The sequence below is a fragment of the Copadichromis virginalis genome, linkage group LG10 (genome assembly GCF_057382275.1).
Source record: "Copadichromis virginalis isolate Kocher_CV1m ecotype Utaka linkage group LG10, C_Virginalis_male_GT1.1, whole genome shotgun sequence".
Classification (NCBI taxonomy): domain Eukaryota; kingdom Metazoa; phylum Chordata; class Actinopteri; order Cichliformes; family Cichlidae; genus Copadichromis; species Copadichromis virginalis.
In genome coordinates, this window is record NC_140627.1 from 9,297,091 (window position 1) to 9,311,799 (window position 14,709).

At 39.0% G+C, this 14,709-nt stretch overlaps 2 protein-coding genes across 3 annotated transcripts; both read right to left on the reverse strand.

Annotated features, from left to right (window-relative positions):
- Positions 1-3,322: 3,322 nt before the first annotated feature.
- gja2 (gap junction protein, alpha 2) lies at positions 3,323-6,960 on the reverse strand. Its single transcript, XM_085469706.1, has 2 exons — positions 6,764-6,960; positions 3,323-4,755 (listed from the first exon to the last, which is right to left on the reverse strand). The coding sequence occupies exon 2, from the start codon at positions 4,702-4,704 to the stop codon at positions 3,646-3,648; it is 1,059 nt and encodes a 352-aa protein (XP_085325832.1). The 5' UTR covers positions 4,705-4,755; positions 6,764-6,960; the 3' UTR covers positions 3,323-3,645.
- Positions 6,961-8,810: 1,850 nt separating this feature from the next.
- On the reverse strand, positions 8,811-11,809 carry gjb1a (gap junction protein beta 1a). 2 transcript variants are annotated; one of them, XM_085469708.1, is made up of 2 exons: positions 11,680-11,809; positions 8,811-9,629 (listed from the first exon to the last, which is right to left on the reverse strand). In XM_085469708.1, the coding sequence occupies exon 2, from the start codon at positions 9,613-9,615 to the stop codon at positions 8,893-8,895; it is 723 nt and encodes a 240-aa protein (XP_085325834.1). In that variant the 5' UTR covers positions 9,616-9,629; positions 11,680-11,809; the 3' UTR covers positions 8,811-8,892. The 2 variants fall into 2 exon arrangements, with proteins under 2 accessions (XP_085325834.1, XP_085325833.1); XM_085469707.1 differs by lacking the exon at positions 11,680-11,809 and adding an exon at positions 11,044-11,164.
- Between the last annotated feature and the right edge of the window lie 2,900 nt (positions 11,810-14,709).

Sequence of the window (14,709 nt, forward strand, 5' to 3'; positions counted from 1 at the left end):
TTGCTGTGCTGTGAGATTATTAATACATTTTGTATGGCTAAAACTTTAATTTGCATCACACAATCATTGACTGCATTCTATAAAAGCTGCAAAAGTGTGTATGTGACATCAATATAGGTTTTTGTTTTTATATACTTATTTTTTCAAATTACGAAAAGGCTTGATGTCTTGCTAAACAAATTGAAATATATTTTGATTTATGCTCAATCATCCAGGTAAGTAAATCCCAAAAGGTTGATTCTGTTCATCTGGACGTAACGTTTTCAGTGGGAGAAATATTTGTCACTTCAATTCTGAGAATGAAGAAGTCATTTGGATGAGTGATGAAACATTTTTCCCACTATCTTGTGAAAATTCACAAAGAGCAGTGAGTATCGTATTACCTGATCACAAACTGTACAAAGAAGAAAGAAAAATTTAATTCAGTTTTAAAATTCTGCAACCTGTCAAATCAAATAATCAATCAATCAATACTTTATTTGTATAGCACATTTAAAGACCAGAGGTACACCAAAGTGCTTCTCAATAGTAAAATATGAAATAAATGGTAAGTGGACTGATTCTTATATAGCGCTTTTCTACTCTCAAAGTATAGTACTCAAAGCGCTCTATACAATATGCCACATTCACCCAATCACACCCATTCTCACAAGCACTTTATCTATACTTAGTGCTATCTAACTACATTCACACACATTCACACTCCGATGGATGCATCGGAGAGCAAGTTGGGGTTAGTATCTTGCCCAAGGATACTTGACATGCAGACTGGAGGAGCCAAGGATCAAACCACCAACCTTCCAATCAGTAGGTGACCTGCTCTACCTCCTGAGATACAGCCACCCAAGTAAAGTTAATTACGATAGTAGAGTACAAATACATTTCCAGACAAAACGAGCACTAATTAACCCAGAAGCACTATGCTAAAAGAAACATAGAAATCCCACTTTGATCCTTGAGTACATCTGATATTCTGAAACAGGGATTTTGAAAAAACACTTGTTTGTTTTGGGGCTTTTAATCAAAGTACATCACAAATACAATACAAGGAAGCCTGTATCCCAGCATAAGTACTTTCTGTATTAAATCCTCATCAATAAGCAAATATTTTTGCAGTAATTTAAGCAATAAAAACAACAATCAATAACATGGGAAAAACCACAGTTTCTTTCAGTAAAACATTTTTATTAGTCCAGTATAGCTTATTTTATCTTCTATTCTCATCTCACAGTACTCATTTAAGTAATACAGCTGTAAACAAAAAGTTTTGAGTTACCTGGGGTCCGTTCTTCGTACCTCGCTAAGTAAGTTAGCTGGATTTGATTGTTGACGATTTCGCGTGATCCTGGATCATTCGGTTCCCCGAAGCTCATCCGGGACTTGCTGTCATAGCAACAGATCCGTAAGCGTAAACCTGCTCGGGAGCAGGCTTACTTTATGTAAACAGGATTAGATCGCGGCCACTCAGGTATGTCCGCTTCATTTATACGAAAGCAACAGCGATATTTTACCACTGTTTTACCATAAATAAATATTATCAATGTAACTAAAGATAATGCAGTATTTGATCCTTTTATTGATTCCATACAGATACATACAGGTCATTTCCTTAAAAAAGGGAAATGTACTATTAATCATTCTATTTCATGTATTTGATTATTTCAGATGTAATTCATATTTTAGAGTAGTAATAGTAAATTACTTCGTGTAATCAAGATGAGAGACCACGGCTATAAAAGCGAAGGTGGATTTGGGAAGTCTGTCGCAGCCATGTCCTGTCCGTATACGCGAGCAGCCCATTGCAGAAGGTGCAAGATTGATAAGGAGAGTTTTCAGAATTCCGCGTATATTGCGGGATAGACAGGATCCTTTAGCTCAGCGCGACAGTGTGCGCATAGAGAGATATCGATTTTCCCGTGAGGGTATTATTTACTTAACCAACTTGTTGACGAGGGGGTGCAGGACCACCACCTGTCTTTTTTTGCTCTGCCCTTTTCTTGGTTGCTGTTATAAACAAACAAACAGATTATTTCAGGCTCTCTTTTCAAGAGACTAAAAGCAATATAAGTGATAAATATTACCATTCTGTAGAATATTCTTATATTTCACTTTTACTTGTTCCCATGTTCTAGTGGGTCCTGTTGTGGCTCTAATGTGAAAGAGGATATAATGTAATATAATATAATATAATACAGTTACCCTACCGCCTACTGGTGATGGCCAGAGGGGCCGATGGCGCGATATGGCAGCCTCGCTTCAGTCAGTCTGCCCCAGGGCAGCTGTGGCTACAACCGTAGCTGCTTCCACGAGTGTGTGAATGTGAGAGTGAATGAATAGTGGCATTGTAAAGCGCTATATAAATCCAATCCATTATTATTATTATTATTATTATTATTAAATTACTTACTAGTTTAATTTGTCAGCAACTTTCTGCCAGCCCTCTCTCCTTGCTTTTGCAGTCTTTGCAGTGTTCCCTTGCGTTTTAATTAAACTCTGAAACTCCTGAAATCCCTCAATCAAGAGTTCTTGCTCTGCTGCCGAATAATACCGAGCGCGCTCCTCCGACATTTTCGCCGACCAATCAAAGGGTTGCCGATCAATGTTTCTACTATCGATGCGTAGCCCCTGTTAAGCCACCCAGTGATCTCACATTACTTCATCCAGCTATACTAATCGTCAACAACAGGTGTGTTCGGAGAACCGGAATAGCGAGCTCAAAGTTAGCGCGATGATTTGATCTTGGATTTGTCATTTGATCTTGGATGTAAGCGAGGTACGAAGAACGGACCCCTGGTCATGTATCTGTCAGACTCAGAGTGGAAACAAAGTAAAATAGTGTCATGAGGTTAAACCAGCTTTCTAAACACTTGCTCTTTTCTTATGAGCTTCCTTGTTACTAACATAAGGAGATTATCTGATCTAAGAAATGGCTTCAACCGTTGAGGATGATCTGATATCCTCGTGTTGGTGTTGTTCCCAGACCATCATGAAAATGTTGTTCCAGGTTCAACATTGCAAGTGACCAATCACATTGTTGTGACGTTATTCCTTTGCGCGCCAAGCCATTCGTGCATTTATGAAATTCCAATGTTGCAAGGACAATATCAATTCTGCTTACTGTTTATTAAAGGGTTAGGGTCAGGGTCCGTTGATCGGCGGACAGAGGCGGTTTCACGCAGCTTAAGTACAGTTTTTTGTTTTACGCCGGTTTTTCCCGAAGTCGCAAAAGTATGACGTCACAACATTCTGATTGGTCACTTACAATGTTGATCCTGGAACAACATTTAGTATGATGATCTGGGAACAACACCAACACGAGGATATCAGATCAACCTCCAGTTGAAGTTAAGTAGAAGTAAGATGTTTTCACTGAAGCCTGCTGTTATTAGGCAGAATTGACAAATAAAGTTGACTTGACTTGACTTGACTTGATTATTTTTCACATGATAATCTCAATACTTTACACATGCTCTGCCTCCAGCGTGTCTCCCTGAGTGCTCTTAAATCTTGGCTTCCAGCCTTTTATCTGCTTTGTGTTTACCTCATTTTTCTTCTAACGTCTTTCACACTCATATTTTACATATTATTACATGTTGGTGTCTCCAGTTTTTCCTGAGTCTTCTTGCATTAATATTCAGTAGATTCTTAGATCTTCAGGTCATCCATCCTGCTCTTGAAGTTGCTGTGCTTGCTTGACTGACTGTTTCTGCGCTGATTTTCGATGGACATCTCAAGGACAGGACTGGAGATTTTTCTCCCCTTTGTATCAATTTCTTCCGCTTTGCCTTTCCTCTCCACGGCCATATTATCTCTGTTCTGCTTGTAGGCCACCTTGCTGTTGTAGGGGCTGTAAGCAGAGTTTGGCTCTGGCATGCTGTACTTTGAGTCTGTAGGGAAAAGTTCAGGCACAGCAGAATGACCTCCAAAGTAGTTATAGTTTGGGACAAAGGGCATGACCGGCTCACTCAGGGCTTTGGAACCTTCACGTGCGGCTTTTGAACTCCTGCAACGAAGACCCTGGTGGCACTTTGTAAAACCTAGATGGTACATTTCCACCAGGTTGAGCAGCAGTGAGACGCAGGCCACAGCCAGCATGAAAAGGATGAAGATTGTCTTCTCAGTGGGGCGGGAGATGTAGCAGTTCACCATGTTTGGGCAAGGCCAGCGGTCGCAGGTGTACATGGCCTTGAGCTCAAACCCATATAGAAAATACTGAGCTACAATAAACGCAACCTCAAACAGGGTCTTAAAAATAATGTTGAAGACATAGGTCCGCAGTAGCACACCTTGTAAACGTGCGTGGCCCTGTTTGTCTTTAACTGAGGGCTTTTTGTCCTTATGGCAGAATACTTGCTGCTGGTCTTCAAGCTCCTTTTGTTTCTGCTTCTCCTTCTCCTCCATGCGGACCAAATGAAGGATATGACCAAGATAAATGAGAGTGGGCGTGGAGACAAAGATGATCTGCATCACCCAGAAGCGGATGTGAGAAATGGGGAAGGTCGTGTCATAGCAGACGTTCTGACAACCCGGCTGCTTGGTGTCGCACGTGAAGCTGGACTGCTCGTCGCCCCACACCTTCTCAGCAGCAGCCCCCAGCACCAGGATGCGGAAGATGAACAGCACTGTCAGCCAGACTTTACCCACTACAGTGGAGTGTTCCTGAGCACTTTCCAGCAGCTTCCCTAACAAGTTCCAGTCAGCCATACCGTCTTACAACTGTCCCCTCAGCTTTATTGGCAAAACCAGAAGAAAGGCCTGTAAGTAGAGGGGGAAATGTTTTATTTGAATAAACTAAGTAATATGGCAGACTTAACCTGTCAAGTAACTTATTACCATACCATATCACCACTTATTACCATAAAAACAACGTGATAAGCTTTAGTAAATGAAATGATGATGATATTTACAAATTAGTTGATTGACTGACTGGACTTTTATAAGGTGATTGTTAGCTGTCATATTTGCACATGCAAAATTAGAATAAGGCTCAGGAAACGTTCCCACCAGCTTGTTTTGTTCATACAATAGTTTATATGTTAATCAGAATTCTAAATCTCTATATGAGGAAATATGTATTGTCTCCACTTTCTTTAATTTACCTTCAGGTAAACATATTTTTCTGTGTAGAGAAATGGGAGCATGGCAGTATGCAGATAATATGGAGACTGCATAAGCCCTGTTGGTTCAGAACATATCCATGGGGGTAAGAACAAAATATTCCATTGCCAACGTTTCATAACTCTGATAGAGATTTTGAGTGCACACTTGTTTTTTGCTCAGGGTAAGAACGTTTCCATGCACATTTGTGAATGACTGCCATCGTCCTGTTACATGAGCCAATTTCAGCTAAGCTTTAGCTGTCAGGCAGATGACCTCGCGTTTGACACTAGAATATTTTGGTATACAGAGGAGTTCATGGTCATCTCAGTGCCTACAAGGATCTCAGAGGCTGTGGCTGCTAAATAAGCACAAATCATCACCCCTCCACCACTGCTTGACAACTGGTATAAGGGGTTTTGCTTAGGTTTGCAAAGATGCAACTTTGCAAACCTAAGGCATGCTGCCAGGTTCTTTGCAGAAAGGCTTTTTCCTTTCAAGCAAGTTTGGTCCTTTTCTAAATGAAATATCATAAAATTTCACATTTGACACCTGGGCATGCAGGGAAGTGTGGCACTGTGTTAAAACTACCAAAACCTCTACTTTTACAGAGGTGGTCCCACTTGCTGATGATTATTTAATTAGTTATTCATTTAAAGACGTATTATTAGTAGTATCTAGCTGCTATTTACCTTCTCAGTTCCTGTGGAAATAGGGAAGGTGCATTTAGTTTTTTGCAGGACTACATAGAGTCCTATCAGAACTTTCCTTTTCATGTTATTGTGTATAGCACAATAATCCACCATAGCACAGGGTCAAGGGTACATGAGTCTGATTTGTATGTAAATCTAAAATTCCCCTATGTTGTCATACTTGTACTTTGCAGTATACAATACCATGTTGGATAACTAACTGATAACATTGCTATTAGTGCAGTTCAGACTTTTTTTAATGAACCGTTTTAAAAATTCTGACGAGGAGTGTGCCACACATTTAAATGTGAGAACACGACATAAAATCAGTCAAGTGCAGTTTTAATGTCACTGATTCATCTCAAGGTTTTTACATTTTAAACACATTTAATTTTAAAACAAAACAAAACACACATTCAGTGTAAACTGTTTGATTGCTTTACTGTTTAGATATGTAGTTAATTCATATAGTATGATGAATCCATTTAGTATTGGTCTTGAGAAATCCCACGTTCAACTTTCCCAGAGAATGCTGATCATGAATTCACCCGTTTGTACTCATAAATGTTTGTCAGAACGATCTGATAAAAAGTGCAGGGACACAGATGGTTGTGTTTGAGAGATAGCCCCGGAGCGGCCTGGGTGAGACTCTCAGGATTGACGCTGATCTTGTGACACAGTACTCCGACTCCAGAATTAGGTGTCTAGTTTAGATCTCATATCATATTTGTTACGGTTTAGAAAAGAAATAAACTTGAAAAAAATACTTAAAAATGTCCTGAGTGATTATTTTAAAAAAATCAAAAAACAAATCAAAAAATTTAAATCCATATGGTCACATGGATCAACTTCTTTTACCACAGCTGAATGTGGAGTTCTTTCACTCTGTTCAAAATTCCTTTCATATTTTTTCTTCATAATAATTCTGCTAGCGAAGCAATAGTAACATCCCAGAAAGATTAAGAAAGACCTACCTGATAAAGTTCATTTCTTTCAGTCACTTGACCTCTTCACTTCACAGCGAGGCCATGTTCTCCTGAGCTGCTGAGGAAACTGCAGCACCAAAGATAAACTTCTCTCAGGCAGTTTTCTCTGGGATTCTGCTTGGTGCCCTCCCTCCTACTCTGACCTTATCAATGCCCAGTCCTCAACAAGCCACCACAGCTAAACCCCTTGTCTTGTCTCAGCACAGATGAAAACATTCCTGTGAGAAGAAAAGTCTAAAATCCTCACTGTCAAGAGGTGTTTCTGTTGAACTGAGTGGCAGCTGAGGAGTCCAGTGAGGATGCAGGTTAAGCCTACATACCACTGTGCTCTAAATATAATTCATGGTGAAGGGAGTGGTTTTGTTGCCACTTTTATGGTGATCTGACCCATGACTGCGTGGATGAGCTTTAGATGGCACAGAGCCATCCCTCAGTGCTACACGGAGGAAGACTGCATGGAGTAATACCTGAAAAAATGATGCCTGCATACAGAGGATGGTGTACTAACCTAATTATGCTATTTAGACTTAAGGTCCCTCTATTAAAGCATCAGAAAAGACAACAGAAGTTTATTTACCTGTACACAAGTACAATTACTCATCACAAAATAACACTGTGAAAAAAGACATACTGGATTAAAATCACTTTCACTTGGGGTGTTTTGCGGAAGGCCATCTGCAAAATAAGCACACTTAAAGCCATTTTACTGTAAATTAATTTGCCTTCCTGAATAATGTGTGGTGATGGTTTCCATAAAAAGAGAAACAACCTCATTTTTCTGGGACAGCAGGTTCAGCTGTCTATGGGGGTATCCACACACTGAAACTCCTATATGGTGGGTCCACTGATAACACCAACACCAATAACACCTGAGACAGTTCTTCGCAGGTGACTTTGAAGATCTCACACACGGTGGAGTTGATGGGGTGAAATGCGTGAGGATGTTTCGTTCACATACTTTGTTTCCCTCAGTCACATTTCTGACACCGGCACCTCTGTGGCCTCAGCTTTATTTGTACCTATCGTTAACCACCGCCCGCTGGTCGTTTATTCTATCACCTTTCCACAGAGCCGGGAAGTCCTGCCAGAGTACGCTTAAACAGCTTTCAATCTGTTATGTGTCAGAACAAATCCCCTTTAACCGAGTAGGTAAAAACAGCACAGTTAGTTTAAAGTCTGGTTGATTTTATTCTGTTGTGTATGGACAACATAGAAACATTCCACTTTCAAAATAAATACATTTAAATAGAAATATCACCATGTTAAGAAAGCTTCACACAAAAAAATGCAATTCAAGTTTTTTTTCTATTACTGTCTTTCCAAGTGAAAGTATTGAACCGCCAATTCAAATAATGTGACTGCCCCATTCAATACATATGAAATGCAACATGTTTACTACATGCATGTATTAGTATAATTTCACTCACATCAGTGTTTGTGATTATGTGTCACATAAATAACAAAATATTATTAATGACCATGCCCACAATACACTTTTCTCAACCAACTGGAAGTTTTGCTATGACTTTGGGCAGCTTTTATAGTTTCATTTCAAGATAAAGATTAAAACAAATCCATGATAGCTGAAGGCTGTAATGTGGTCAGTGGAAATATTGGTTTATTAAGTGTTTTTAACTGATCTGCAGTCAGACAAACACCAAGCTATCCATTATAACTAGAAATGTTTGTCGAAACATGAACTGCTGGCTTTCTGCATTTGAACCGGTGAAGCATCGCCATGATATAAACCTCACAAGTTTAATCAGTAGTTGTTACCTAAATGGTCACTTATATGTCTCCTTTGTCTGTGAAGGTTCTCAGTCATCCAGGTCATCGTAGTCAAAGGAGCTTGCAAAGAAAAGCGTCTGGACTTCTTTAAGTTGCTTGAAGACGTTTCACCTCTCATCCGAGAAGCTTCTTCAGTTCTGAACTGAACTGAAGAAGTTCAGCTTCTTCAGTTCTGAACTGAACTGAAGAAGTTCAGCTTCTTCAGTTCTGAACTGAAGAAGCTTCTCGGATGAGAGGTGAAACGTCTTCAAGCAACTTAAAGAAGTCCAGACGCTTTTCTTTGCAAGCTCCTTTGACTATATGTCTCCTTTGTGCTGCTGTGCATTTTGTTAGAATGAGCAAAGCTTTTGTTGGATCCAAGCCCCCATAGTCGAGTCTCCAGCATTGTGCAAATGCTTGCTGCAAGCCTTCCCCACCAAGAAGACCACCTCGGCAATGTTGAGTAGAATACAAACACCTGACACAGCCAACATGAACACGGTGAAGACAGTCTTCTCTGTGGGTCTCGACACAAAGCAGTCCACCGTGTTGGGACAAGGGTAGGAGTCACACTTCACCAGCCGGATCATCTTGTAACCAGGGTAGATCATATAAAACACATACATAAAAGTGACCTCAAAGATGATACGGAACAAAAGGCTGATGACGTATGTCCACCACAGGGCCCCAGTGATTTTCATCTTCTGTGTTTTTATCTGCTCCAGGTCTTTCGGGTTGGACCGGCCCGACAGTTTGTAGAGCCTCTTGTCAACATGACGCCGATGGGCAACGTGCATGGCTACCAGCAGGGCAGGAGTGGAGACCAGGATGAGCTGGAGTGCCCAGAGTCGAATGTGGGAGATGGGGAAGAAGTGGTCGTAGCAGACACTGTTGCAACCCGGCTGCTGCGTGTTGCAGGTGAAGCCAGACTTCTCGTCGCCCCACACGCTCTCGGCTGCAACCACGAGGACCAGGATGCGGAAAATGAAGAGCACGGAGAGCCAGATTCGACCGATGCCGGTGGAGTGGCGGTTCACACCGCTAATGACAGCATAAAATGATGCCCAGTTCATCTTTGGTTCCGGGTCTGAAAACAAACAAACACAAACATCATATGATATAATTTTTTTGTAATTAAATTTTTTTTATTGTAAAATAATTTTACTGCAAATCAACACAATAATGTAAAACAAACCATAAAATGATAAAAAAAAGATAAAAATCATCTCTTTTTTTATATTCATTTTTATATTTCTCTGCTTTTTTATGTTATTGCTTTGTTGTCTATTATATGTATGCTGCTATGACAAGAGTTTCTCTGATCTGATCTTATGATAATTCTTACTGTTTGAGATTAGACATTCAAATAAGACTGTCTTCTTCGCATGTAGCCATTCGGCAAAAATGAAGGCTTCTTAAATCTTAAAAAAAGGTCTGCCAAGCTCTCACTTGGACAATTTGTTTCCAAAAAAGTAGAACCAAAAATTAGCAAGTGAAGCAATGCAAATGATGTACAGTAAATCCCGTGTGTAAGGCTATACTCTGGAGAGTTGACCGATGCAAATTTACCCGGGATCAGTCCCCCTGTGTTTCTGTTCAGTATATCCTCCCTTTGCCCTGATGTATAAATTACTTCATCACATTAACTCCTCAGGACTTGCAGGACTCTTGCATGTTTAACCAAAATTCCCTTGAAGTTCCTAAAAATACTTAAAAATTTGCTTTATAAAGAAATCACTAACAAATCCCATCTTGTGACATAACAGGCACAAAATTACTGGCCCTTCAGTACAAGTAAACTTCACAACAGCAGCTTCACGAAATAATTGATTTGTTGATCATTCGGTTAATTTTCTGAGTGAAAAAGCGCTTTTTTTTTTTCTAAAAGCAGAAAATCTCCCTCCAGTTTCTGTTGTGAGGATTGTTTGTACTTATTGCCTTCTGTGACATAAAACTGAATATATATGGATTATGAGAAAACAATTTGCACACATCATCATGCATCAGCTCTTTCTGAAGGTGTTAGAGTGACACTTAAGTTAAAACTATTGCTTGAAAATCATCAGGAAATATTATGTAAAAGATTATGCACATGAAAATGATCTATGCATCAAACTTAGAACAAGAAAAAAATACTTTAGATTAAAAAGGCAGGAAATATAACTCTCTAAAAGTTCTCCTGAATGTCAAAGTCAGACACAAAGGAGACTTTCAGTTTCACTTTTCAACAGCAAACTTAAAACTTAATAAACACAATACTGTCTTACTTATTCACTTTAAATAATAGCAACCTGCACACTTGACTTAAATCAGAACACATGGTGCAGCCACACTTTGGCTGGACTTGGTAAATTAATAGTAATGAGTACATCACAGCTTTTTCTTTTTTACGCCTATGATTCTTCTTAGTCTTAAATTGTAGCATGTTTGATCCCCTTGGTGTTGATCATTACTGATTGCTCTGTTATGTCTGAGTCTAGAGTAAATGTTGGAGTTGTTACCGGGCTCAGCTGGAGGTGTAAGAGGCATAGGAGGCAGCGTGGAGGACAATGTTGACCCGCTGGTTTGGCATGGATGTGAGTCCAGAGAAGGAAAAAAGCCTCTCTGCCCCCCTCTGCAGCTGGCAGCCCACTTAAGAGTGCAATACTGAGGTCTGGCACCATGTGTCATGTGACATGCTTTCACCAGTAGCCATGGTGTTGCATGCAAAATGAGCAACTGTAGCTGGATTAACAGACTGTTGGATAGTCTCCACTCACCGGCAGGAAAATCATTTGTGCTCCTAAAGGACGTTGATAAGTTACATAGAAGGACTCTTCTGCTTCTTAGCTTAGAAGGTTTTCACACAATTCACTGATCAGGCAGATAGAAATAACTAACAAGGTCTGCAAATAAATAATGTTGTCTGATCATCACTTCTCGGACGAACTCTCAAAAAGAACATGTTTGGAAAAGAGTCTCATTTTCTTTTTTATCCTAATCATATCTTGTGAATATAGTGTGAAGTGACATTAACAGCTAAGCATGATCTGCCAATGAGCACAGAATAAATGAACACGCTGAAAAGAAACTATTTAAACTGTCCATCCGCGCAGCCACATGATGTAGGAACAAAGCCATCAATAAAATGAACTTACCTTAGCTCTGCTTGCAAATAAAGTGCATCCAGAAACATTTAAGTTAGCATCACCAGATCAGATTTTTTTTTTTCCAGTCTTTGACTGTGAACAAGAGTATCAGAGCACCATGACTTTGCATTGCTAATGATTTCCCTCACACTAGCCACTGCCCTGCACTGGGGAGGTCATATGCCTCTGTGCAAAGAATTTGCATACAATAGCCCCATTTAGGCAGCGCAAACAAACAGCTTCAGAATTCAGATCAAACGTTTTAATTTCTGCCCAGCTGAAGAATCTGTGTGGGGACTGTGGTCTGTCATGTTGTCCTCAGTATGCTGCTGAGCAGAGGAAGTGGGGGGTGGTTTTGACGTAATATTGAGTGTAACATAAAGGTCTTCAACAAAGAATGAGACTCAAAATCTAAAGATAAGAGGACAAGGGTTTGTTATCCTGAGAATCAGACTCTCATCTAGTGTTTCTTCTCGACCTTTACATCCTAATGCTAAACCACTGATTGAACCAGCCAGTGACTGCGTTTACTGTGTACTCAAGGGAAACTGAATCCATTTTGAGGCGTTTTCACAGATGGGGCAAAAACTGGCAACTTTTCAAACTGAGTAACTTTTTGAGCTCACTTCTTGTCTCAGTTAAAATCCAAAAGAGCTGATTTGAATATGACAAACTATTCATTCTAATATTCAGTCATTTTTACTAGTTTATAGTTATTTTTAATCATTAGTGAGACAGCTGTTATATTTCATGACATCACTTGTCATCATTTGTCAGTGTTAGGACCATTTAGTTGGCTATGATAACTAAAACAAACAAAGAGAAATGTATTGTCATGTATCTGCATTTCTGTGTCATAGTATGAGAGAAACTGTGGGTGAGTGACATCTTTAAAAACCTTGGCACCAAGGGAAAGACTCTGGGAATGTTGAAATGATGCTTAAACTAGCAAAAATAAACTTTAACCCTTGAATTCTAGTAAAAGTCACCCGAATGGATGTAGTTTTCAATTTTCCAATGGCCAGTCTACCTGTGCCATGCATCCAATTAAAACTGCATCAAATGCAACATGTTTTCTTTATCACATTAAATCTCCTTTACCTTCTAACCTTTACTCTGAACTTTCATTTGACCTTTTTTAGTGTCAGGAAATCTATAAAGGTGCAATTTCTGACACATATTTTTTAGGCATATTAATATATCCCATAAGTAGTAGTTTTTCCCCCTTTACAATATACTGTTAAAAGTACTGTGAATCCAAAAACTCGCAAAACTTGAAATATATACAGCCTTTTGACTTTTTGTTTTTAAGTCACTTCAGATTCAGTTCATTTCCAGGGGGTTCATGTTTCAGTTTGGTTTTTCTTGTTTGAAAATGTTCTTTTTAATTATCATTGTATGAAGGGCATGCACAATTAGGATAATCAGCAGAAGTATTACATTAAAAAACACAACTTTTTGAAAGCAGCTGCCTCGCTGTTTTGCAGACACCATATATATATATATTCGCAAAATGGTTTCAGAAATTTCCTTCAAAAGTCTAGATGTTGTTTTCATTTTAGTTAGCTACGGTATATCTGGCGTTCGGACCACACTCAAAGGATCAATACGCTACTATTAATTTCCTGGACCTTGATTCCAACCAGATGTTGCATGGTCTGTTTTCATGTCACAAAGCAGGAGACAGTCATCATGAACGGATCCTTTGCACATATTATAAATAACTCGGTTCTGCTGTACTGTTGATTTAAGTGGTTTTTCATTTCCACGCAGCTGCAGAGAGATTTCACGATGCTGTCTTGTAACCTCTACAAAGACTCCCGGTGTTGACATTAGAAACACAGGCTGTGACTCAGCTGAACTGCACATCAAGCAAAACCGATCAAGCCCCAAAGACGCAGACACTAAATTCTGTGTACTTATAATGCAACTGTAGGGTTTAATGTAACAAAGCACTGAAATTGTGTATGTGTGCATTAGCAAGCTTGCTTCAGTTGAATCTGGAGGCTGACATCTACAGGTCTTCAAGCGTTAGTGCAGCAGGATTAATAATTAACACGTAAGCAATGACGCAGGATCATTTCAAATTTTTCAAATTCAAATTTTATTTGTCACACACACACACAACCATACACAGTATGACATGGGGGTGAAATGCTTGTAGCTGTACAACGCCCGACCATTAAATGACAGAAGAAAAGTTTTACAATATTTACAATTTACAGTTTACTACAAAAATTTACAAATTAACTTAAATTAACTTAAATTAATTTAGTTTAGTAAATGAAAAATAATGCCTCAACATTTCAAAAATTGAAAATTAATTTTAGGCAATTGGGCCTTTGCATTGTTAAACATTATAACATTAGATTGTTATATCTTAAACGTTAATGTAAAAAAGTAAACATAAAAAGCAGAGCATTGCACTGTGTACTGTATACGGCTCATTCATCTGCTGAGTATTTGTTTTTTTAACCGCCAGGACAATTCGTTTGATCTGGAGAAATAAACAATATACTGTGTCTAACGTGACAGCCTCGCAGAGTGTTTTTTGTTTCAAAATTATTACAAAAAATGTTTGAATAACGGGAACAAGACAATTTTGTAAGAAATCTCTGCCATTGAAAGCTGCCGATGATTTCTTTATATTTAATCGTGACGATTCTGATCATCATCAGAATCATCATCTGATTCTTTTATTCTTATCCTCAGGCAGTCAAAGATAAAATCAAATTTCAATCAAATTTAAAAATATTCTTCGATTTTTACTCTACAATAATACATACATACATACATACATACATACATACATACATACATACACAAATAATGGATTTGTTCCAAAAACGAAGGCTGTTAGGTAAAAGCAGGGAGATGAAATTTTCAGTGTTTTCCTCTGAAGTGTGCCGGAGTAAAAGAATACAGTTGCAGGGGGAAATATAAAGTAGAAGTTCCCTAGATTTGTACATTAGCTCAGTCCTGTTACACTCTAGATTGCGAGAGTGCCCTTGAAGCAATCTCGCTCCAGCCTCTAACTCC